General features: G+C 44.4%; 1 protein-coding gene across 1 annotated transcript; it reads left to right on the top strand.

The window, feature by feature from the left end:
• The first annotated feature begins 14,553 nt into the window (after positions 1–14,553).
• Positions 14,554–16,742, top strand: LOC124653287 (enoyl-[acyl-carrier-protein] reductase, mitochondrial-like). The gene is made up of 8 exons (XM_047192356.1): positions 14,554–14,755; positions 14,837–14,980; positions 15,095–15,197; positions 15,312–15,411; positions 15,764–15,840; positions 15,919–15,997; positions 16,226–16,344; positions 16,430–16,742. Exons 1-8 carry the CDS (start codon positions 14,572–14,574, stop codon positions 16,521–16,523), a joined length of 900 nt encoding a protein of 299 aa, XP_047048312.1. The 5' UTR covers positions 14,554–14,571; the 3' UTR covers positions 16,524–16,742.
• The last annotated feature ends 7,776 nt before the right edge of the window (positions 16,743–24,518 follow it).

Below are 24,518 nucleotides of genomic sequence, written 5' to 3'. Positions count from 1 at the left end.
TGAAACAGCAGGTGTAAGTTGTCTATGATCGAGTCATACAGCTCCAAGTCGTCCATAACCGCGGACGCGGCTTATCGATAAGATTTAACCCCGCAGGGGTTGCCCAAATGTACCCACACGCACGATCAACCCACTTGCGACAGGTGGATATCACGACTCGCACTCTCCTTCACGACAACAATGTCCAGGAAGCCACCTAACCAAGTTGAACCCGTATCGAAGTCCGGCCGTATCTCCGAAGCGGACTTAGCTATGTGTGTCAACGTGCTAGGTGGTTTAAACACACACTGGGGCGATAAACCACTTCGCAGAGGCTCCACGACCTATACGTGCATACCAGAAACAAGGGATACAAGGCACCCAGGGGCTTCCCAAAGTAAATAAGTAACAGGCTGGCATGCACGCAACAACAAATGGTAAAACATTGCAAACTAGTTGTGGCCACTGGACAAAGCTGTAGATTCCGGCAGTGGTCAAGGGGAGACCCATAAGCATACCCACGTGTGGTTAGGGCGCTCAGTCTCGGAACAGATAACAAGAACTCGGGTCCTAAGCTTTAAAGAAACACAAGTGAGCCGCCATAAAACGAGCAACTGACCCACCGATGTCTCCGCTAACATTTATTAACAAGTAACCATGATACTTCCAACAGATATAACCATAAACCATGTGTCATGTTCCCCAACTGATAACCCGATAAGATAGCGGTAACAGTAACGAGATATAAACAACACTAACATGCACTACGACTCGCAAGGCAGACCCGAAACCAAACAATAGCTGTAGGAGGTGGTGGTGGCAATATGGGCTGCTTGAGGTAACAGATGGAAGGGACACGTGACAAGAACGCAACTTAAGGATAGCATGAGGGAGAAGGCAAAATGAAATAGGTGAGCGACTTCTGCAGGGGCAGAAGTATAGGGGAAATGCTTGCCTGTTAAAGCTTGCCGGGGAACATCCGGAGAACTTGTCGTATCTCACCGCACCACTTCGTGATCCTATCCGGGAAGAAGCAAATGCTACAACAAGCAACGGATGCAAGTATTACTACTACGGAAGAAGAACCAGCATGATCAAGATGATATGCATGACATGGAAATTATGATGCGATGCAGCTTATCCAATTTAAGCGGAGTCGGAACCCCGGACAAACAAATTAGAGTTGAAGTTGCATTTTCTACCGGTAAATTTAAGGGTGGATTAGCATAGCAAACATGGCAGGGGTGAGCTACATCAAAGTTAAATGGAACCGGGACAACGTTTATATAGTATCCCACATATTCCATATGTTACATATTAGGTGATAATGCAAACTACCACGAAATTTTATGATGCATGGTGCAACAGCAAGCATGGATGGCATATTCATGTTCTTCACATTTTTCTGATCAATTTTCATATAAAACACTTTTTATTTCGAGTTATAGTTTAGGAGATATGATTTTAACAAGAAATGCACATATTCTGGGATTTTCAGAAAAACAGAAAAAGGTCTAGAACTTCTCTCACCGAGAGGAGAGCTAGCTGCAGAGGCTGACGCGCGGGTCCGGGCGCTGCTGACTGGGCGGGGGCTGCTGACGAGGCAAGGGACCGCGGGTTAGGAAGCAGGAACATGCAGGGAGGCGCCTGGTCGGCGCCATCGTCGGGGAGGCGTCAGAGAGGCACTAGCGGCAAGCAGCTGCGGACATGGCGTCGGCACCAACGGTGAGAGGGGAAGCAAGAAGCCAGGGAGGGGGAGATGATGACTAGAAGATGCGTCACCTTCCCAGGAAGTCGTAGGTGTGCTCAAGGAGGCCGGAGGAGGAGCGAGCTCGCCGGAATCGACGTCGGAGCGCGGTGTCCGGCGCACAGAATCGGCGATTTTGCCGTTGATTGGGGAAGAACGGGGACGATTCCTTGCAGGGGAGGATGAAGACGAGGACGGAGCATCTCCTGGTGGCGTCGGCTTGTCGAGGGGACGGCCGGAGCGACGGCGCCATGGCGGGAAGTGGCGGTGCTGTGTGGTTGGAAGAAAAAGGGGAAGAGGGGAGATGGCGGTGCGAGAGGGAGGAGATGGTAGGGTTAGGGTTTCTGGAGGCCGGTAGATAAAGGGGGAGGGTAGGTGGTGGAGATGCGGTGGTGGCGTGGGACAGCGAAGGGCGGAAGGGAGGACCACGGTCACGCCGTGCTCGTGCACGAAGAAGACGACAAGCAGCACATACCGTTTCATCCAGGAAAACGGGCCAAGATGGGTTGGTGGTGGTGGGCTGAAGCGAAGAGGATTGGGCCGCCGGGGGAGAAAGGAAGAGAAGGCCATGGAGAGGAAGTCTACGGGCCAGGGAGGGAGAGTGGCCCAGGGTTAGGGGTTTTCCTTTTTTCTTATTTTGATTGGAAAACTGTTTTGAACATATTTTGAAAACCAAACAGAACAAGTCAAGATTTATTTCTAAGTTTGAAAATATTTAAAATATTTATTTTGTTTCGATTTTAGGGTTTTGTTAGAATGAAAAGACGAAGGAGGTTTTATATAGAAACCATATATGAGAGGGAAACCAAATAGTTTTTAACTAAAATAATTTTCATTTGATAAAATCTTGTGGATGAGATGATGCATGATGCATGATGATGCGTAAAATAAAAATAACAAACAAATCTAATATGGGGATTTTTCCTGGCTCGCTACAGAGATGAAGTGCTGGAGATGCGGGCGGGAGGAGATGCGGCCGAGGACAGGGAGCGGCGGCGACGCGTGTGGAGAAGGCGGCGAGTAGGAGGAGAAGGGGTCGGGGACGGGGAGCGGCGGCGACGGGGACGGGGTCGCGAGGAGCGGAGGAGGTTGCGAGGAGGAGCGGACGGGGTCGCGAGGAGGAGTGCCAGTTCGGGCAAGGTGAATCGCGACGGGGACGACCGGGTAGCAACGCGGAAAGGATGGTTTTTTTTTGCAAACTAACCGGCGCGTCGATTAAATCTGACCGGAGGGAGTAGATAGGTATACGAACTTCAATTGGATGAAGTGAGTATCGCGGAGTTGGAATCTTCACCAGATGAAATAGTCAAAGAGTTTTTTGATTTCATCAGAGACGATGAAGAGGCTTGCATTTGCAAGAAATTAAGTGGGAGCGGTGAGACATATTTATAAATACTTTATGTAGATGACATATAGTTGGTTATAAATGATGTAATTATATACTTGATTAAAAAGGTTTCATTGAGAAATTAACTTCAATGAAAGGATATGGACTGAAACAAATTTAGTGTCAAGATCTATGAAGATAGATTGAAACACATAATAAAGTTTAAGTCAAAGTACATAGAATGGATATTGAAGTAGTTAAATATAGAAATATTAAGAAAATGTTCTTGTCATGTGAAGGTTTAACAAGACTTGAGTGTATCTGACACTCAATGAGTAAAAACACATGAGTGATTATAGATCACGAATAAAATGTACACAATCAGATGTTCTGTGCTCTAAAAATGTTATGAGCATGTACCAGAATGATTCATATGATAATCATTGAAAAACAGTAAGAATATTCTTGAGTACTTAAGAAGAACCAAGGATATATATTTTTTTTGTATGGAGAAATGACAAACAAATCGTTGTAAGTTGTTGCACCGATATTAATTTGGTCACATATAAAAATGAATTTCAAATATCAATTAGGCTAAGTGTTGATTAAAAGGTAGCACAATGAGCTAAGAAGTTGTCTATGCTAGATTTAGAAGAGTTCTAAAATATTGTGACGGATTCTACAAACAAAGGCGAGTATGTCATTGTTTTGACAATGACTGAGGATGTTAAGTTAAGAGGTTCTTTGAGAACTTGGTGTAGTTCCGATAGTGTCAGAACTTTGAAGCTATATTGTGTATGACAATATTAGTGACATATTTCAGACCGCGGAATTAAGATTCCACCAGAGGACTGAACATATAAGAATAATGCCGACTCATTTGGAAAATGAGTGATGCGTTGAGACGCAAATGAATTGCAAAATACATACGTTTCTGAGCGTGTCAGATCCGTTGACTAAAACCTCTCCCGTGAGCAATACATGATAAAGCACCGGAAGGCCAAGGTGTTATATCTTTACAAATGTAAACTAGATTATTGACTCTAGTGCAAGTGGGAGACTGTTGGAGATATGCCCAAGAGGCAATAATAAAATGGTTATTATAATATATCTTTGAGTTTATGATAATGTTTACATACCATGCTATAATTGTATTAACCGAAACATTGATACATGTGTGTTATATGAACAAGGAGTCCCTAGTAAGCCTCTTGTATAACTAGCTTGTTGATTAATAGATGATCATAGTTTCATGATCATGAACATTGGATGTTATTAATAACAAGGTTATGTCATTATATGAATGATGTAATGGACACACCCAATTAAGCGTAGCATAAGATCACGTCATTAAGTTATTTGCTATAAGCTTTCGATACATAGTTACCTAGTCCTTTCGACCATGAGATCATGTAAATCACTTATACCGGAAAGGTACTTTGATTACATCAAACTCCACTTTGCGTAAATGGGTGGTTATAAAGGTGGGATTAAGTATCCGGAAAGTATGAGTTGAGGCATATGGATCAACAGTGGGATTTGTCCATCCCGATGACGGATAGATATACTCTGGCCCTCTCGGTGGAATGTCATCTAATAGCTTGCAAGCATATGAATGGTTCATAAGAGACCACATACCACTATACGAGTAAAGAGTACTTGTCATGAGACGAGGTTGAACGAGGTATAGAGATACCGATGATCAAACCTCGGACAAGTAAAATATCGCGTGACAAAGGGAACCGGTATCGTATGTGAATGGTTCAGTCAATCACTAAAGTCATCGTTGAATATGTGGGAGCCATTATGGATCTCCAGATCCCGCTATTGGTTATTGGTCGGAGAGAAGTCTCAACCATGTCTACATAGTTCGCGAACCGTAGGGTGACACACTTAAGGTTTGATGTCGTTTAAGTAGATATGGAAATATGGAATGGAGTTCGAAGTTTTGTTCGGAGTCTCGGATGGGATCCAGGACATCACGAGGAGGTCCGGAATGGTCCGGAGAATAAGATTCATATATAGGAAGTCATTTTCTAGGTTTGAAAATGATCCGGTATTTCTCCGGAAGGTTCTAGAAGAGTCGGAAGAAATTAGCATGGAAGGTGGAGTCCCGGAGGGACTCCACCCACCTGGCCGGCCAGCCTAAGGGAGGAGGAGTCCCAAGTGGACTCCTCCCCATGGTGGCCGGCCACCCCACCAAAGGAAAGGGGGGAGTCCCACTTCCCCTAGGTTTGGTCATATGGAAGGTTTATGTTGGGGTCTTATTCGGAGACTTTTGACCTAATCCTTGGGGCTTCCACCTATATAAAGAGGGGAGGGGAGGGGCTGGCCGGCCACACCAAGACCACCATGGCCGCACCCCCCCAAGAGCCCCCTCTCCCAGAAACCCTAGCGGTTCCTGATACGTCTCCGACGTATCGATAATTTCTTATGTTCTATGCCATATTATTGATGATACCTACATGTTTTATGCACACTTTATGTCATATTCGTGCATTTTCTGGAACTAACCTATTAACAAGATGCCGAAGTGCCGGTTCTGTTTTCTGCTGTTTTTGGTTTCGAAATCCTAGTAACGAAATATTCTCGGAATTGGACGAAACGAAGACCCAGGGGCCTATTTTGCCACGAACCTTCCAGAAGACCGAAGAGCATACGAAGTGGGGCCACGAGGTGGCCAGACCACATGGCGGCGCGGCCAAGGAGGGGCCCGCGCCGCCCTATGGTGTGGGCCCCTTGTCAGGCCCCCGACTCTGCCCTTCCGCCTACTTAAAGCCTCCGTCGCGAAACCCCTGAGGCGAAAAACCACGATACGGAAAACCTTACTGAGACGCCGCCGCCGCCGATCCCATCTCGGGGGATTCTGGAGATCTCCTCCGGCACCCTGCCGGAGAGGGGATTCATCTCCCGGAGGACTCTACACCGCCATGGTCGCCTCCGGAGTGATGAGTGAGTAGTTCACCCCTGGACTATGGGTCCATAGCAGTAGCTAGATGGTTGTCTTCTCCTCATTGTGCTTCATTGTTGGATCTTGTGAGCTGCCTAACATGATCAAGATCATCTATCTGTAATACTCTATGTTGTGTTTGTCGGGATCCGATGGATAGAGAATACCATGTCATGTTAATTATCAAGTTATTACATATGTGTTGTTTATGATCTTGCATGCTCTCCGTTACTAGTAGAGGCTGCGGCCAAGTTTTTGCTTTTAACTCCAAGAGGGAGTATTTATGCTCGATAGTGGGTTCATGCCCGCATTGACACACGGGACAGTGACGGAAAGTTCTAAGGTTGTGTTGTCTCTGTTGCCACTAGGGATAAAACATTGGCGCTATGTCCAGAGGATGTAGTTGTTGATTACATTACGCACCATACTTAATGCAATTGTATGTTGCTTTGCAACTTAATACTGGAGGGGTTCGGACGATAACCTGAAGGTGGACTTTTTAGGCATAGATGCAGTTGGATGGCGGTCTATGTACTTTGTCGTATTGCCCAATTAAATCTCACTATACTTATCATGTCATGTATGTGCATTGTTATGCCCTCTCTATTTGTCAATTGCCCGACTGTAATTTGTTCACCCAACATGCTTTTATCTTATGGGAGAGACACCTCTAGTGAACTGTGGACCCCGGTCCATTCTTTAATACTGAAATACAAATCTGCTGCAATACTTGTTTTTACTATTTTCTCTGCAAACAATCATCTTCCACAATACGGTTAATCCTTTGTTACAGCAAGCCGGTGAGATTGACAACCTCACTGTTTCGTTGGGGCAAAGTACTTTGGTTGTGTTGTGCAGGTTCCACGTTGGCGCCGGAATCCCTGGTGTTGCGCCGCACTACATCCCGCCGCCATCAACCTTCAACGTGCTTCTTGGCTCCTCCTGGTTCGATAAACCTTGGTTTCTTTCTGAGGGAAAACTTGCTGCTGTGCGCATCATACCTTCCCCTTGGGGTTGCCCAACGAACGTGTGAAATACACGCCATCAGTTCCCTCCTCCCTCTCTCTCCCACATAGCTTAGGCGAAGCTCTGTCGGAGATCTCCACCACCACCGCCACCACGCCGTCGTGCTGCCGGGATTCCGAGGAGGATCTATTACTTCCGCTGCCCGCTGGAACGGGGAGAAGGACGTCGTCTTCATCAACACCGAACGTGTGACCGAGTACGGAGGTGCTGCCCGATTGTGACACCGTCAAGATCTTTTACGCGCTTTTGAAAGTGGCAAGTGATCGTCTACCGCAGCAACGAGAGCCTCCTCTTGTAGGCTTTGTTAATCTTCAAGGGTTAGTCTCGTTCATCCCCTCGTTGCTCCCATCTTCTAGATTGCATCTTGGCTTGGATTGCGTTCTCGCGGTAGGAATTTTTTTGTTTTCTATGCTACGAATCCCTACAATATGATGATTAGACTTGGGTTAGATGATTGTGTTACTTCTGTCTCTTATTCTGTGAGATTTAATTCTCAGTTGACAGATGAGTGTGTGCCCACTAGAGGCATTCGGCAACGAGATCCCTTATCCCCCTATTTGTTCCTTTTATGTGCGGAAGGACTGTCAAGTTGTTTGTTGCATGCGGAGGAGGTTGGTGGCATTTAAGGGATTAAGGTGTGCAGAAATGCACCATCAGTATCACATCTTTTATTTGCTGATGATTCCTTGATCCTCTTGAAGGTAGATTTGAATAATGCAATCTCGTTGCAACATGCTCTTGATTTCTATTGTGCTATCTTGGGACAATTGGTTAGTGTATATAAATCTAGTATCTATTTCAGTCTGAATACTCATGTGGATGTTAAAGTGGATATGTGTAATACCCTCAATATTAATACTGAGGCAATCTCTGACAAATATCTGGGTCTTCCTGCCATGGTAGGGGCCGATAGAAGTGATTGCTTCTTGCACTTTGTTGACAGAATTCTCCAGAGGATTAAGGGTTGGAAGGAAAAATTATTGTCTATTGGTGGCAAGGAAATCCTGATAAAAGCAGTACTCCAATCTATCCCGGTTTATGTTATGTCTGTGTTTCTTCTCCCAAAGAATATATGCAAAAAATAACTGATATTATCGCCCAGTTTTGGTGGGGAGATGATGACAAAGGGAAGAAGATGCACTGGTATGCCTGGTGGAAAATGTGCTTTCCAAAAAAAGAGGGAGGTATGGGGTTCAGTTCTTTCAATTTAGCGATGTTGGCAAAGCAGGTGTGGAGAATTCTTGATGAGCCATAATCATTATGTGCAGGGGTATTGAGAGCTAAATATTTTCCAGATGGGGATATTCTAAAAGCTGGTCCGAAGGCAGGGTCCTCCTTCAGCTGGCAGAGCATTGTAGTTGGGATCCAAACTTTTAAAAGAGGCTGTATTTGGAGAGTTGGAAGTGGTGAATCTGTCAATATTTGGAGTGATCCCTGGATACCATCAAGTCCTAATAGGAAGATTCTATCGCCAAGAGGTAATTCCATTCTTACAAGGGTTTCGGAACTGATAAACCCATATACGGGTCAATGGGACCTTGATATTATTCGCGATAATTTTCACCCTCTAGATGCAAATAGAATTATGCAGATCCCCTTATTTGGCGATGGTTTTGATGATTTCATGGCTTGGCACGGTACAAGAACGGGGTTGTTCTCTGTCAGATCGGCCTACCATACTGCATGGAGACACCAATTCAATGTCGTTACCTGCAGATCGCTGATTGCTGGTACCCCTCTAAATCATTCAATTTGGAAATGTTTATGGAATCTGAATGTTTCGGCGAAGGTTAAAATTTATTGTTGGAGGATACTTCATGGAGTCTTACCGCTCAAAGCTATCCTATATCGGAGACATATTGGAGATGATGGAGTATGTCCAATCTGTAAGGTGGACAATGAAGATGTAAGGCATATGTTATTTACCTGTCCTGATGCTGAGCAAATTTGGAAAGGTTTGGGAATTGATAATGTGATCCAGGATGCCATGGTACCAGGACGATCGGGATCAGAGATGTTAGGCTCCCTCCTGGACACTAGCCACGAGGTTGTCCCGGGTTTTGAATCTATTCAGCTGAGGAAAATGATTGCGGTGTCAGCTTGGTATATTTGGTGGAATAGGAGACGGAAATCCCATGGGGAGAACGTCCCTCCTGTTCAGAATTGCGTGAACTCTATCCGGGCGATTACTGCGAACTCGGCGAAGGCAAAAGCCCTAGTCAATTCTGTAGCTGGGCAAAAATGGCTAAAGCCAAGGAGCCACTATGTTAAGGTTAATGTGGATGTTGCATTTGTGATTGAGGAGAAAGCTGGGTCGGCAGCCGCGGTGATGAGAGATACTCAAGGCTTGTTCATTGTCGGGTCTGGAACGTTTATATCGCATGTGGGATCAGTCTTGATGGCAGAGGTTATGGCAGTCCTACACGGCCTAAAAATGGCACAGAACATGAATTATTCGACGGTGGAAGTAGAGTCTGACTCTCTTGAAGTCATCCAGTATTGTACGGGAGCTGAAAGAATTTGGAGTGAGGCCACGACAATCTTTGCTGAGATTATGGCGGTGGCAGGGAGTATTGGTATGGTCGAGTTTAATCATTGTAGGAGGGATATGAATAGAGTAGCTCATGATATTGCTAGGTTTAGTTTCAGCACGAGAGCTGATTGTAATTGGATCGAGGAACCCCCTAGCTTTCTTCTACAACCCCTCCTCGATGATGTAACGTACTTGTGATTGCGAGGCGGCTAGTTTCTTACGCACTCTTTTCCTTCCAGGGTACGTAAAGGGGCTGGAAGGTTTTTAATGAGGGGGCTTGCTGACCGAAAATAGTGGTGATTTATCAAAAAAAAAAAAAACAGCTGAGCAAGCAGCTGTTCCCCACTCCAGCCATTCCCCAAGCTGCAGCAGCGGCAAGACGGAGGAAGCGGCCGCGGCAGCGGCAGACCTCGCATGGTCGAGCTGAGCCGCAGCGAAGCCCACCGTGACTCCCCGACTTGATCTGGGACGTCTTGGTTGCTGGGGAGACGGGGGCGCCCGTACGGTAGCAAGACAGAGAGACGTGGCGACGGAGCTGTGTGGCGGCGGCGAAATTTTTGGTACTCTTCTCCTAATTGCTAGCTTCGGGGCAGGGTTGGGGCCGCGCTAATCCATCAACGCTGCACGGGTTGACTTCGATTGGCTCCGACGTTCGAGCCGCGAGCTGAGCGTCAGCGACATCCTTACGAGATCTTTCTGAACTACACAGCTGGCCAGTAGGGGGATCATGATCCACAGGGAGTCTCCTCCACGTCGTCCATGCCGTGGCTAGGTAATTGGTTGGGTCCAGGATCTCCAAGTTTTTTGCAGTTCTTATTCTAGCCTGAAGTTTAGTTGATGCAATACAAGTTCTGCTACTTTCACAAGCATTGCATGATCTGTTTCCACCAGGAAAAGAAATTGAGTAACCATAGTTGTTTCTTGAGCAGCTAGCATAATCTGGTTTCATTAAACAATCACATTCTTTTAGCTAGCACAATGAGTTAGTATCCAGTGTTTCTCTCTTGCTTATCTACCATCTCAATTTTTTAGATAGCAGGTCAAGTGGATGAGTTCAGATTTCTGTATATTTACTATATATGTCCAGATTTCTGAATTTCAAGTCTGATGTGCATATATAGGCATCAATACTACTGCAACTTGTTTCTTTTTTGCACGATCAGTAATCTAATTAGCATTGGTAGTGACTAGTGTAGCTTACGCAATTTACAACATCCATCTATATATCATGAGACTTATCGGATTACATGAAACTGACATCATTCATCACATGAAGATCACCAACTCATCACCAACAATATGTGGGCATATAATTCGTCAACTAATTCAGAGTTTACAACTGTCACAGTAATAAATTATGTGTGCATATTATTCAACAAATTAAAAAAGGCATCACATCTATCTAAGAATTAGATGAAAACAGAGTGTCGGTGCAATAAAATCACGGTTTCCTCCTCGTTGGAGTTAATTTTTTCTTGCAGGCACTTGAACTTGAAGGCACATCAAAACTAGGTCTCGCTGGAGATGAAGTAGTTGTCACAGGTGGCGGTGATGTACCATTTCCAGCCACCGCCATAGCAAGTCTCGTACAATTAAACATCAGGTTAGAAAATATTTCTTCCCCCATGATTTTGTGCATATGAAAGCAAGCAGAAGGATCACCTCCATGTAATAACCCCTGGGCTGTCTTGAAGGCTAGGAGGGATTGTGATTGTAGTTCTTTTCGGCATCCCAACATCAGCTGAAAAAACTTCTTGATAAATCACCTCTCTAAGAAGTTCATCATCACCTATATTAACCTTTTTTGCCCTTTTCATTCTGTTTCAATACACAAGACATTAGGAAGAGATCACTTCAGCTGTTGATGAACATTTATGAGGCTTTACTATTTTGTTAACCTGCAGGAGAACACAATATCAACTGTTAGTTGCATGTAACTTTATAAAACAATTGCAACATACAACATCAAAGGTTGATGCTAGATGAGTTATTATCCTGACTATTTTTCCATCTTCTATTGTCCTAGCTGTTATCCTCTAACGACATATTTTTCCTTTACAATGGCCTATAAATCGAGTAGTATCACATGTACTATCTTGTATCTGAATGTCAAACTAGCCTCTAATAGCAAATGTTCTCAAAAGCATCCTAAACTCTTCCATGGAAGAAAACATGGAACCTTCCTCTATCACAGGATGTTCTTTATCATACCAAAAGTAAATCTCTTTAGGCATATGGTCAGGCACAGGGAAAGCAACATCAGCAAGTAAATCGGCATCAATATCATCCATACTTGCATTGATATTTGCAATGGAGTCCTCGATAGCTGCTCCAGCTATAGCTCGTCGATGCCCAGATTTATCATTAATTCCAAGCATCAAGCACAAGTTCTCTTCTGCTATGGAAACTTCAATTTCATTTTCATTCGTAGGTGCTATCTCAATCTGTGACCAATCTATGACAACATCAATTGAACTACTTCCATCATAGGATTGGACAATATTCAAGTGAGACAAGTTGGTAGTATCTGTTGGCGATAACCTACTCGAAACAAAATAGGAATTTATTAATTTGTGAGGAAACATAAGTGAGAAGGGAGCCAGCGCAATACTGTGATGCATGGACATTGCTTTTCAACTATGTGCTACCTATAGTGACATCTACTCTCAATACACAGGTACACAAACATTTGCCGGCCAGCTTGGTGATGAGAATCATATTCAACCAATTGCCATGAAATTGGATCGTGGCTTCCTTTCAAGGAAACTAGGGAAATAATGATGGGAGGATGCAGTTCAGGGGAAGAGGAATGTGTTACATGGATTGTCGCTGCCTTTCATGGTCTATGATCATGGCTGCGCCACCCGTGGTCCGGCCGCGCCACCGCCGGCGATCATCCGGCCGAGCTCCTCTGTGTATCGGGCCTGCTGTTTGCCCTCGGCTGCACAAGGGAACAAACTGATCTGGTTGATCTTCTTTTCTGTGTGGAACTGATCTGGTTGATCTTTTTTTTTTTCCGTGGAATGGATCAGGTTGATCGATTGACAAGGCTCGTCAAGGGGTACACGTAGTGTATTTTATAACGTATTCTGGAGGAAAAAGTTGCTAGATCTGTGAAGGAAGAAATATGGCAAATTATAAAGGAATGAGTGTAATATGTGGCAAATAGTAGAAGCTAAAGTAATGTGTGGCAAATTATAAAGGTTCAATGTAATGTGTGGCAAATAATATAATACGTAATGGCACAATTAACAATTAATGATCCAGAATATTCAAGTTTACATATAACAATAACCGTTTTGCTAAACATAGTGACTAAGGTTACGTCAAGTCTTGGTCGACCTAAACTACCTTCGGGCGATGTAATGAATTATAAGTATACCTAGCCACTGGCAGCCCGGCCCGGCCCAAAATCCCCGGGCCAAGCCTGAGCGGACCATGCCTTTGGGCTAGGCATGGGCGTGATTTTTTGGCCCGACGGTCGGGCCAGGCCGGGCATGGGCCTTAATTTTATGCGATTTAGTGAAGAGTTCTAGCCCGAGACCCAACGGACTTTCTATGTGATGGGCCAGGCTTGGGCCTATTTTTTCGGCCCAACGGTTGAGCCGGGCCAGGTCTGGGCCAAGATTTTCCGCGTCGGGCTTTCGTCCACCTAGATCGAGAAATGCCCAGGTATGATTATAACCAACGAGTTAGTGGAAATGGTGTTTCTATACCCAGGTGCATATGCACCCTTTATTTGAAACGCATTTTGAACATATTTAAAAATATTAAACAAATACAAAATGTCTCATTCATATCTTGATATGTTACTGTCGTGGATATGACCACGGCAGATGCTACAGGGGTAGCACTTCATTGATGTGGGGGCAAGGGAATATTGCCATCTGCGGATCGAGGTGCAAGGGACGCAAGGTTTTACCCAGATTCAGCCCCTCCGGAGAGTAAAAGGCCTACGTCCTGCTAGATCTTATTGCTCAGTGGAGAATTACAATGGGGGACTCAGTCGGCGCGGAGCCAAGAGCTTACAATGAAGAGATTGGATCTCAGATGATGTCCCCTCTAGGGTCTAGCCCGGGGGTTTATATATCCACCCCCGATCTAGGGTTACATAAGGATAACTCCGAATCGTATCAGTTGCTACTAATCTGGGATTCGCCGCCCCTCCTACAAGTAAACTTCTTATCCAGCCGCGCAGATCTTCTACCTGGGACCACGGCCCAGTCGCCTTAGGGTCCAGTCGCTCGGGCGATTGGCGATCCACCTGGGCCTCCGTCTTCATGGCGAGTGGGACTGGCGACCCACCCCCTATGGGCATATCCCCATCAGTTACATACTTACAAAGTTTTTTCAGAAAAAATCGACATGTTTTGTGCCCTGTGTAAAAAATATAAATTTTGGTGCTAAAATAATCCGTTTCTCAAGAGATTTTTTTGTCTTTTTAATACATGGCATAAAAAATGTCGGTTTTATGTGAAACTTACGTGCGCATAAAACATGTCGCTATGCAGCAAAATTCATTTCCTAAAAAATTTAGCTTTTGAAATATGTACAAAACGGCGCATATGGCCGAGAGTTATTAGATTGCACAACAAAATATCAAGAAAGAAGGAAAATATATTGGGCTTTGTTTAGGTTGGGCTGGGCTGAGTTATTGGACTAGTTCTTCTTCTATCTGCATTACTACAGACGGCAAGAGGCCGAGAGTATTACCTCAGTAACAATGGCGTCGGCGCTCCGCCTGCTGCCGTCGACGGCGGCGCGCCTCCGCTTCTCTCGCAGCCTTCCTTTCTCCGCCGCCGCGTCGCTCTTCTCCCCGCCCTCCCAGGCCGTCCTCTACGACCAACACGGCCCGCCCGACCAAGTCCTCAGGTATCGATCTCTCTTCCGCACTAGACCGTACCATACTACCCCGAGCACCAATCCTCCAACGATTTGACGCCGCAATCTGGCCAAGGGTGGCGGACATGCCGCCGGCGGAGCTCGGGGAGCGCGACGTCTGCGTCAAGATGCTGGCCGCGCCCATCAACCCCTCCGACATCAACCGCGTCCAGGGCGTCTACCCCGTCAGGCCTCCCCTCCCCGCCGCCGTCGCCGGGTACGAGGGCGTCGCCCAGGTCCACGCCGTCGGCCCCGCCGTCACCCGCCCCATCTCCCCCGGCGACTGGGTCATCCCTTCCCCGCCCTCCTTCGGTGAGGTCTCCCTCTCTCCCCTGTCCTGTCCTGCCTCGCTTTGCTCTCGCTCCCTGAATTACATGCCGTTTGCTGGTGCAGGGACATGGCAGACCTACATTGTCAAGCCGGAAGATGTGTGGCACAAGGTCCGCGACGACGTGCCTCTGGAATACGCCGCCACTGTCACGGTCAACCCCTTGACGGCGCTCAGGATGCTCAAGGACTTTGTGGACCTCAATCCTGGTAATCATGTCTTATTACTTGCCAATTGCCATCCTTCCCTGCACAATTTTGTTCCCTTAGAAGTTCTGCATTTGTGTCAGCTCACGCCATGGCATCCCTTGTGGGCTATATTAGGTGATGCTATTGTCCAGAACGGCGCGACCAGCATCGTCGGTCAGTGCGTTATTCAGCTAGCTAAAGTTCAGGGAATTCGCACTATCAACATCATAAGGGACAGGTGCACATGCAACTTGGAAACAAAATAGCGAAAATACCCCTTCTTAGTTCTATTCTTTCTTTGCCGCATGATCATGATAATTTGCTTAATATGATGCTCTTGAAAATATTGTAGGCCTGGTTCAGAAGAAGCAAAAGAGAAACTTAAACAGCTTGGTGCAGATGAGGTATTCACAGAAAGCCAGCTAGATGTAAAGAATGTCAAGAGCTTGCTGGTACAACTCTGCAGCCTGCATTTCCCACCTCACCGTCCATGAGATCTATTTTATTTACTTTTCAATCCGTTATAGCCAGAATTTCTTTGCTATGGTACGACTCTTTTATTTCGAATCAAAGTGTTTCCCTTACTTAGGAAAAGCTAATACAGTTTGTCGCTATAAAAATAATTACTAGTCATACTGAATTGGGGGTGCCCATGGCCCAGAGAAATGAGATCATAAGATTGAACGGTTGTTATCTTTCTCCTGTCACCACTGGATGCTGAGATGCTAGTTGCAGTTTGTTCATCTGTAGGATAACTTGGACCATTTCCTTATGCTGGTGCTGTTTTGGTTTCTGTCATGTTAGGGGGCTTTGCCAGAACCTGCGCTAGGATTTAACTGTGTTGGAGGAAATGCTGCATCTTTGATACTAAAGTTGTTAAGGTGATGCTGTTAAACTTTATAAAATTCCAATTGGAAATGTCTTCGTTTCTCATAATTAGCTGTAACACTTCTCTTTAGGCAAGGGGGCACCATGGTTACATATGGCGGAATGTCCAAGAAACCTGTGACTGTTTCTACTTCATCTTTCATTTTTAAGGTCAGTACATCATATATATCCTGCTTATTAATGTACATAATATAGTTAGGTTGCTTTCAACATCTATACCATGCAAAAATTAAAACTATCTAATGAAGTGCTGAATATATATCATCTAACAAGTGTACATCATATCCTGCATAGTACTGTGCATACTATTATTTCTTTCTGCTATGTACCAAGTTGCTTGTCCTATCAATTCTTTAACATGATCGAATTCTGTGAAAGGATCTTTCCCTCCGAGGCTTCTGGCTACAGAAGTGGATGAATTCGGACAAGGCAGAGGATTGCAGAATAATGATAGACTACCTGCTGGCCCTCGTGCAGGAAGGCAAACTTAAATACGAGTATGTATCTTTTGCTTGATCTTGAAACGCCCACACACATACTGTCGAGAAATGAATGGACATTTTGAAACATTTTTGGCTACAGGATGGAGTTGACTCCCTTCAGCGAGTTTGGCCTGGCTCTTGACAAGTCCCTTGGCAAACACGGAAGCCAGCCAAAGCAGGTTCTTAGGTTCTGATAAGATGATGATGAGCTAACTAGTTTTGTGTCGGCCCTGGTGCAAATATTTTGTATGGATGTGTCACTCTTATGAATGTGTGTCAGTGTGTGGTTAGTCTAGGAGAGGTTTTTTAGGTTAGCTATGAGCTATGGTTATATATCCTGGGCAAGCAGCAAACTGTTGTTAAATGAAATTTTTTGTGAAGTGGCCTTAGCTAGGCCATGCTATAGTTTTTAATGTGCTTCGTTTTCATGTATACTAGATCATAGAAGCGCGCTTCGCTGCGCCCGTCCGTCTCATACGAAAAGCTATATAAACGAAAAACAAAAATTGAACATTTGGCCTACATTGCCTCATTCTAGGTGCATTATACATTTTTTTACAACATGATTTAAAATGGAGTGATATCGTTTTGTCAAGTCAAATGTCAAAACATATGCGGATTTCTAATGTACTATCACATCTTTTATTGAAAAGAATGCGAAGCTACATGGTTCCTTGTGATGAATATATAAACTTAGATTGGGAGAAACTAACTGAACTAATGCATGAAATATTTCATATGCAAAAAAGAATGGATTTGAATCTCATTCATCCTTAATTTACAAAGCTAGTTCCAGCCAAAAGTCTGGAACTGGACGACTGCAATGTGAAATAGCAAAGGCTGCTGAGATACGCAAAACCTATGAGTATATAAGGAACCACAGTAGAGGTTGGGGCTAGGAAAAGCCATCCTTTATTAACAGCAAATGACTTTGTTTCCTGGTTCTCGAGCAAAATGTCATCTCGTATGGCCTATATATCTGTAGAGTGTAGACGCAATAGACTGTCATTTTACAAATACAAAGTGAATCTTGAAATTGCAGCCTACACCTTCATTTGAGTATATATATATGTGTACATATTAAAATAGCAATGAATGATGTAAACCCTTAAATCATCTTTTGCAAATTAGTACCGAAATAAACAGGGAATATTAGGCATGCAAGCAATGAATTGGTGCAAACCACAAGGACACAAGAAAAACATAATCAAGTTACACCTAAGCTATAGCCAAGGTAGGGTTCTATCATAACATAGGCAGATCTCATACCAAGTTCAGCTCCACGTCCAGCCAACGGATGACATTAGGATTCTTAATGGACTTCAATAAAACAGGAAAAAGGGTAAAAACTGGTATGTTTGGCACCGATTCCTGTCACATACTTTAAAAGTTCTACTGTGAGTTGTTACTTTTGGTATTAGAAAGCATGTCAGTGTCCTTATGTTTCCAGGAGTACTCAAAAAATGAATACAATCTTCGTTGTATCATAAATCTTTGAGGAGGCTAGTGATCTACTGACCTGTGGACCGACAGAACTTATGCGGAAAGAAAAATAAAGGGCATGCTGAAGGAAGGGGTCGTTCAAAATATAGTGTACATTCCAGTGCCTTAGAACAACGTTGTTCTCTGCCTTTATCTTTCCGACTGGTCAACAGGATGGACAAATTCAGCATGCAAAAGTCCTGTGCTAGCTAGGAATATAAACTTGCAACTAAATGTGATAATCCAGTTAAAATGAACTTAATGATATCCATATATTATTTGATAGATAGAAGAAAACATGCTAACAAGGACAAAAATATTTAAATGATACTGTATTTGCCAAAGGAGCATGATGTTTAATACTCCCTTGGGTCCATAATAAGTGTCGTGGTTTTAGTTTATTTTTAGTTAAAATCTAAAACCACGACACTTATTACGTATCAGATGGAGTATTATTATTAGCACAAATTCAAGCACCAGTATGTCTTTTCATATTTCATCTACATCTGAGCTTCTTCAATGAGTCCAGAGGAAAAAGGAAACACCTTAGTCATAGAGAGTCAGAGAGGCTATATTACATGAGATAGGAAATCAAATTTTAGTTCTTTACCCTCTTGACTTTGACAACATTCCATGGCTTCAAATATACAAAATACACATTCATTTTTCCATCGGCATAAACATGTACTGCGGACATTTTCCAGTATTCATTATTCTATTTTGGACACAACCTTGCAAATTGCAATTAGAAAACACATATTCGCAAACAGCTAATGGGTTCATGATTATATTTTGGCAACAACCTTATACGAAATTTAAAACATATGCAGAAGCAGCTAACAAGTTAGTGGAGTATATACATCAAAGTTAGTGGATACCTTGATTAATAGAAGAGTCAAAAGAAGAAATACTGCACTTACCTTTTACTCAACTTGCCAGTATGAAGTGGTTGACCTCTTTGCATTAAGAGTAGAGAAATTCCCAAGCATAATTACAAAATGGAGGGAATAAACTCCGCCGTCAGAGAATTTATAAACAGTTTAACCTCAAAATTCCATATGGTGATTGTTGGATATATATACCTCCTAATATGCCACACTGCATCCATTCCTTAATGTCCGGGTAGTATAATTCAGTTAGATTTAATGAGTCAAACCCTACAAAATAAAACATCGCTTAAGTGAGCCAACAAACAGGCAGTTTATAAAAGTTAAAATGAAGAGTGCATTCCATGATTAACATGTACATAATACCCTTATGACAGTACATTCCAATCACAATTCCTTTGAGAAATGTAATGCCACATCTGTGACAACATCTCTGTGAAAGACGATCGAGATAGATGCAAATTTTCAATAAACATATATGCTGCTACATTTTAAATTGCACAAATCAAAAGCTTGCGAAGAATTACCTCATTAAACACCACCACATATTAAGATTTTCAAGTGTTGTTGATGAGACAAAGGCAAAAGATCACTTTTCCTAAAAAAAGCATATAGTGGAAATCGTTTACATGAGATATGTGCATGACCTTTCAGGCAAGAGCTGAGAAAAAAATGATAATCAGTAGACAAAATTTTCATTCATAAACTATAAAATATTTCATAATGCTTAATTTTACCATGATAACAACTCTGCAGTTGTTGGTTGATTGGCTCTGGTCCAGTACTCCATTCATTGGCAACTTCAAATGCAGATCAACGGCACGTTACAAAATTAATAACCTGGTAAAGTACGGAAATACATGTAGTTGTAAAAAAAAACTGAATCGCTTCTTTTTAGGAGAATCTTGATATAAGTACTTTTCCTCACAGAATTTTGATTTAGGAGCATAACAATTAGCATTGCATAAAAACAGATTTCGGAGGAAACTTGTTCTGTTGAAAATGGCTAATCTTGGAGGAGGATAACTATATTTAAACTCCAAAATTGACAGGACTTTTACGCTATACCTTTCAAGTATATGGCAAAGTTTCACCTCACCTCCTGTCTCATGTATGAAGGACGTCTACGATAGTGGAAAATTCCCAAAGATCGTCTATTCATTCAAAGTAGTAGTTTATTATGTGACGAAAAAAGTAGCAAAACTATAGGCTATTCAACAACAAACAACTTGTAAATTAAGCTTGCCAACATTTTGGAAGAGCTTGAAGTCGTATTTCAATTCAAGAAACAAAAATAAACGGAAGCACATGAGCACTACCTTATTTCATGACTTGGTGCTGAATCGCTGGCATGTTGAAGGTCTTCATGCCTGAAAAAATCTGTACAAATATGAATTGTTTGCTTCTTATATTATTCTCTTATATGAAGTTAGATTCAATGATTCAATCCTTAGAATTGATACTGTGAGCAACTCTCTTCTAAATGCTTGGATTTCTTGAATAAAAGTCTCGTCGGTCAGAACTCTTTCAGAGCTGCAGGATGAAGCAAAAACACAGTAAAGATTCAAGCAGCATTGAAGCACTTAGTGCGAACAATACAACGCCCAAAACAGTGAAACAAACAAGGCAAAGAGCTAAGCTAGCAAAATAAAAGAAGATAATAACTGAAGCTATATAGGTTCTGGTTCTTAGATCTATCAGAAATTATCGCAAAATAATTAACACTAAGTGAATAAATAATTATGTGAGCCAATTTGGTGGCTAGCAATAACAATCATGCTTAAGCTGTATTGACTAATCTCATTTGCTTTGCCTCAGAGAGACGAGCTGCCAATTACGTGCATGTGCTAATCAACAACAACTAATACCTTCATGTATCAGGGTATGATGCTTTGATGTTTAGTCTGTGCGATGGATGGCACGTACCTTGAGATGCCACGCGGTTCCACGAATGCAGAACATCAGCAACGAAAATAGCAATTCTATAGTACCACAAGATGAGGGCGAGAGCACAAACCGACCGATGCCTTCTTGAGGTCGGCGTGGGGCGTCAAAACAAAAGTACGTAGTAAGAGGGAGAGGACTGAGACGTATTGACCTTGTCCCCTCGAAGGCGAAGGCAATTCACTGATGGTGGATATATTTAGTGCTCCTTCGAGCAGCTACTCGAGGGGTACAGCACCCTGATCTCGATCTATGGCTACTTTCCACTCCTCCTCCTTGTACTCTCCAGGCGTTACACTCTGCGGCTGGGAGTCAACCGCCGCATCCTCCTCCGCAGCTCATATTGCGTGCCCAATGCAACCCGCCGGGCGCTGGCGCATACTGATCGAGGTAGGGGCGTGCTGCCTCGGGGCCGACTGCGTCGCGGAAGGTGGATGGGAGACGAACAAAAATCGACCTAGGTTGACACAGAGAAGAGGGGGGCGGAAGGAGAAGCAACGCAGCTCCACTATGGGCCTTCTTGGAAGGTTTCGCACTTTTTTGGCCCGGTTAACCACAGGACGTCCAGTTCGTTCTGTGGAGTAGAAGCCCAACAAACGTTACCCTGGCCCGTTAATCGCGATTTGACGAAGCTAACTACGATGCGGGACAAATTTGCCAATCTGGATCGTTGGATGAGCGGATCGGACGGCTCACGACTCCAAATCACTGTAGAGGCTCCTAGCTAGACCCATTTTACTGTTTACTAATAGCTGTAGAATAAAAATGAACTGCTTCCTATTCCCCTACACTATTCTTGCTGGCGATGCGGCCGGGAGATATCTGCAATGTGGTGTAGAAGCTGGAGGTAATCGAAGGGGGAAGGTGCTCGACTCCTAGTAAGAGCAGGTCTAACAGACCCCGTAAAAGGGGCAAACCCGTATAATAACCGCCGATTTGAGAGTTTCGGCTCTACCCGGCCGTCTAGCACGCCCCGTAAAAACGGCCCCCGCATCGTTTTTTGCTGTTTTCGAGTACGGGGCGGGTCGTCGCCCCCTACTTGTGCGGGGTGGGAGCGGGGATAGTGGGCGAAACCAGTATCCCAATTCACAAAGCGCGCGCGGACATTTCAGTTCCCCCCACCCATTTTCCCCCGCGCGCCGCCGCAGCCACCCGCGCGCCGCCGCCGGAATCCGTCAGATCCGCGCCCCTCCGCCGTCCGCCGAGCCGCGCCGAGCTGCGTCGACGCCCGCCGTACCTCCGCCGCACCCCCGCCGAAGTTCCGCGTCCCTCCGCGCGCGCCGCCGCCCTCCCGCCGTTTGTCGCCGGTGAGTATTCCGCCGCGTTCTTCTTCGTTGCCGCCGGTAAATTGGTCGGATTTAGGGCTGATGTATGGTACACCGTGGTAGATGGCTTCGGAGGATGTGCACATGGCGGATTTGGACGCGACGTCGACCGATTGGTCGTCGTCGGATTCCAACGATTCGGACATCGACGAGTTGCTCAACGACGACGAGACGGAGATGATGCTGCTCCTGTTCGGCTTGAAGCAAATGGAGGGCCGCATGAAGCTGCTGGATCAGCGGAAAGGATCTGTGATGGGGCGTATGTGCATTCCGCGGAACCGCGCGCTCGGCCACGAACAGCTGATGCAAGATTATTTCGCCGAGGTACCGACCTATCCTCCCCGCCTCTTCCGTAGACGGTACCGAATGCGTAGGTCTTTGTTCGAGAGAATCGTCAAAGATTGCGAGGCAAATTGCGATTATTTCAAGCAAAGAAGAAATGCTGCCCAAGTCATGGGATTTAGCCCATATCAAAAAAATTCTGCCGCCATGAAGGTTATTGCATACGGTATACCAGCAGATTATACCGATGAGTACCTTCGCATTGGTGTGCAAACAACCACGGATTGCGTGCGTATGTTTGCCAAGATGGTGATCAAGTTGTATGGAGAGAAGTATCTCCGAGCTCCAAATGAGGATGATACAAAAAAGGCTCATGGAGATCAATGAAAAGAGGGGGTGGCCGGGGATGCTTGGTAGTTTGGATTGCATGCATTGGACATGGAAAAATTGTCCAAAAGCATGGCATGGAATGTATTGTGGCAAAAGCCGTGATGCTACCATTGTTCTTGAAGTTGTGGCCTCTCAAGACTTATGGATTTGGCATGCTTTTTTGGATTGCCGGGGACACTCAACGACATCAACATCTTGAATAGATCCCCTTTGTTTGCAAGACTAGTTAAGGGTGAAGCTCCACCTTGTAACTACAAAGTTATGAACAATGAGTACACCATGGGGTACTATCTCACAGATGGTATTTACCCTAACTATGCAACCCTTGTCAAGTCCATAAAAGAGAAAAAGGACAGGGCTTTGACAAGAAAGGAAGCTTGCTTCACCAAAAATCAAGAGGCATGCCGCAAGGATATTGAGAGAGCTTTTGGTGTCTTGCAAGCAAGGTTTGCAATTGTCCGGGGTCCTGCTAGGTTTTGGGACAAGGAAACTCTTGTTGATGTCATGACATGTTGTGTGATTCTTCAAAACATGAACATTGAAGATGAAAGAGGTTTAAACTTGCCATGTTTCTATGACAATGTTGGCACCCGAGTGCAGCCCGAGAGGACCCCTGATCGGATTGAAGCTTTTCTTGCAGCTCATCGAGGCATTGAAAATGCCGAGACTCATCACCAGCTCACCCAAGATTTGATTGATCACCATTGGCAGTTGCATGGCCAATGATTTATTACATTCATTTCCCATTGTTGTATGTGTGAAACATTCATTTCCTATTTGTTGTATATGTGAAACATTTGTTATTTGTTTAATTCTTCCATTAGAACATTTGTTGACATTTCCGAAAAACATTATTGTAATAATTATGATGATTATTGTGTGTTGGTTCTAATATGCAATTTGTCAAAAAACCCTGTTTTCAGGGGTTGAAAACCCGGACGAGCTAGCAGACCCCGTATCCATATTCTGTTTTACGGGGTGGGGATACGGGGTGTTCTAGCTCGTCCGGGTTTTCGGCCGGCGAAAAATAAATACAGGGCCCTCTACTTGCGTTTTAAGGGCCGAAAAAATACGGGACCTGTTAGACATGCTCTAAGTCCAGCTTTAAGTCTAACAATCTAAGACTCCCTTTATGTTCCACTATAGCACTTTAGGGTATATTAAAAATACCTTATTTTACTTGCCAAGTGCCCAAGGACCAAGCACAATGAAGTACTCAAAATGACCCATCTTATTTGACTTGACAAAACAGAAGCGACGAATCTAAGAGCATCTCCAGCTAAGCTATAACACCAAGAGATTACATCAAAACAAGCAACAAGTGCTTCTCTTCTAGGGGAACAACTATTTATGTTGCCTTACAAGTAGTAACAGCACACGGGTGCTCCAACTTGCATTACAATATAATAACTGTCATAACAAGCTAGACTAGAAGATGTAGAAAATTCTGAAATTTCGAATCTGTGTGTAAGCTAGGAAATCGCAGCGTAAATCTAGAACAGCTTGCGAGCCTAGGACCGGCTGATGCAATGGCATAATAGTTGCGAATGTTTTTTCGACACCTCAACAGCATCCTGCGGCACAACACTAGGAGGGGATGGATCCCAAGCGCTGCTGATCGCGGCGGGGGTGGAACATGGCGCGGTGTCTGTGTCTGGTGGTCGGCCATGCAACAGCTCCCTTGAGCGGTAGAGGCCCTCCATATGCACCGGGCTCAGGGTCCTTGCCCCTTGTGGTGACCAGGGATGGCCTGGCCCTGCCGGAGGAGCATCGCTCTCATGGTCCTTGGCCCCTGGGGGGAGATGGAGGACGAGGACACGGTGAGCCAAGGCCAGAGGACTTCTTAGCTCAGGTCACTACACAAGAAACATAGCACGTA

Source organism: Lolium rigidum, chromosome 5 (genome assembly GCF_022539505.1).
Source record: "Lolium rigidum isolate FL_2022 chromosome 5, APGP_CSIRO_Lrig_0.1, whole genome shotgun sequence".
NCBI lineage: Eukaryota > Viridiplantae > Streptophyta > Magnoliopsida > Poales > Poaceae > Lolium > Lolium rigidum.
This window is presented reverse-complemented; position numbering and strand designations above follow the sequence as displayed.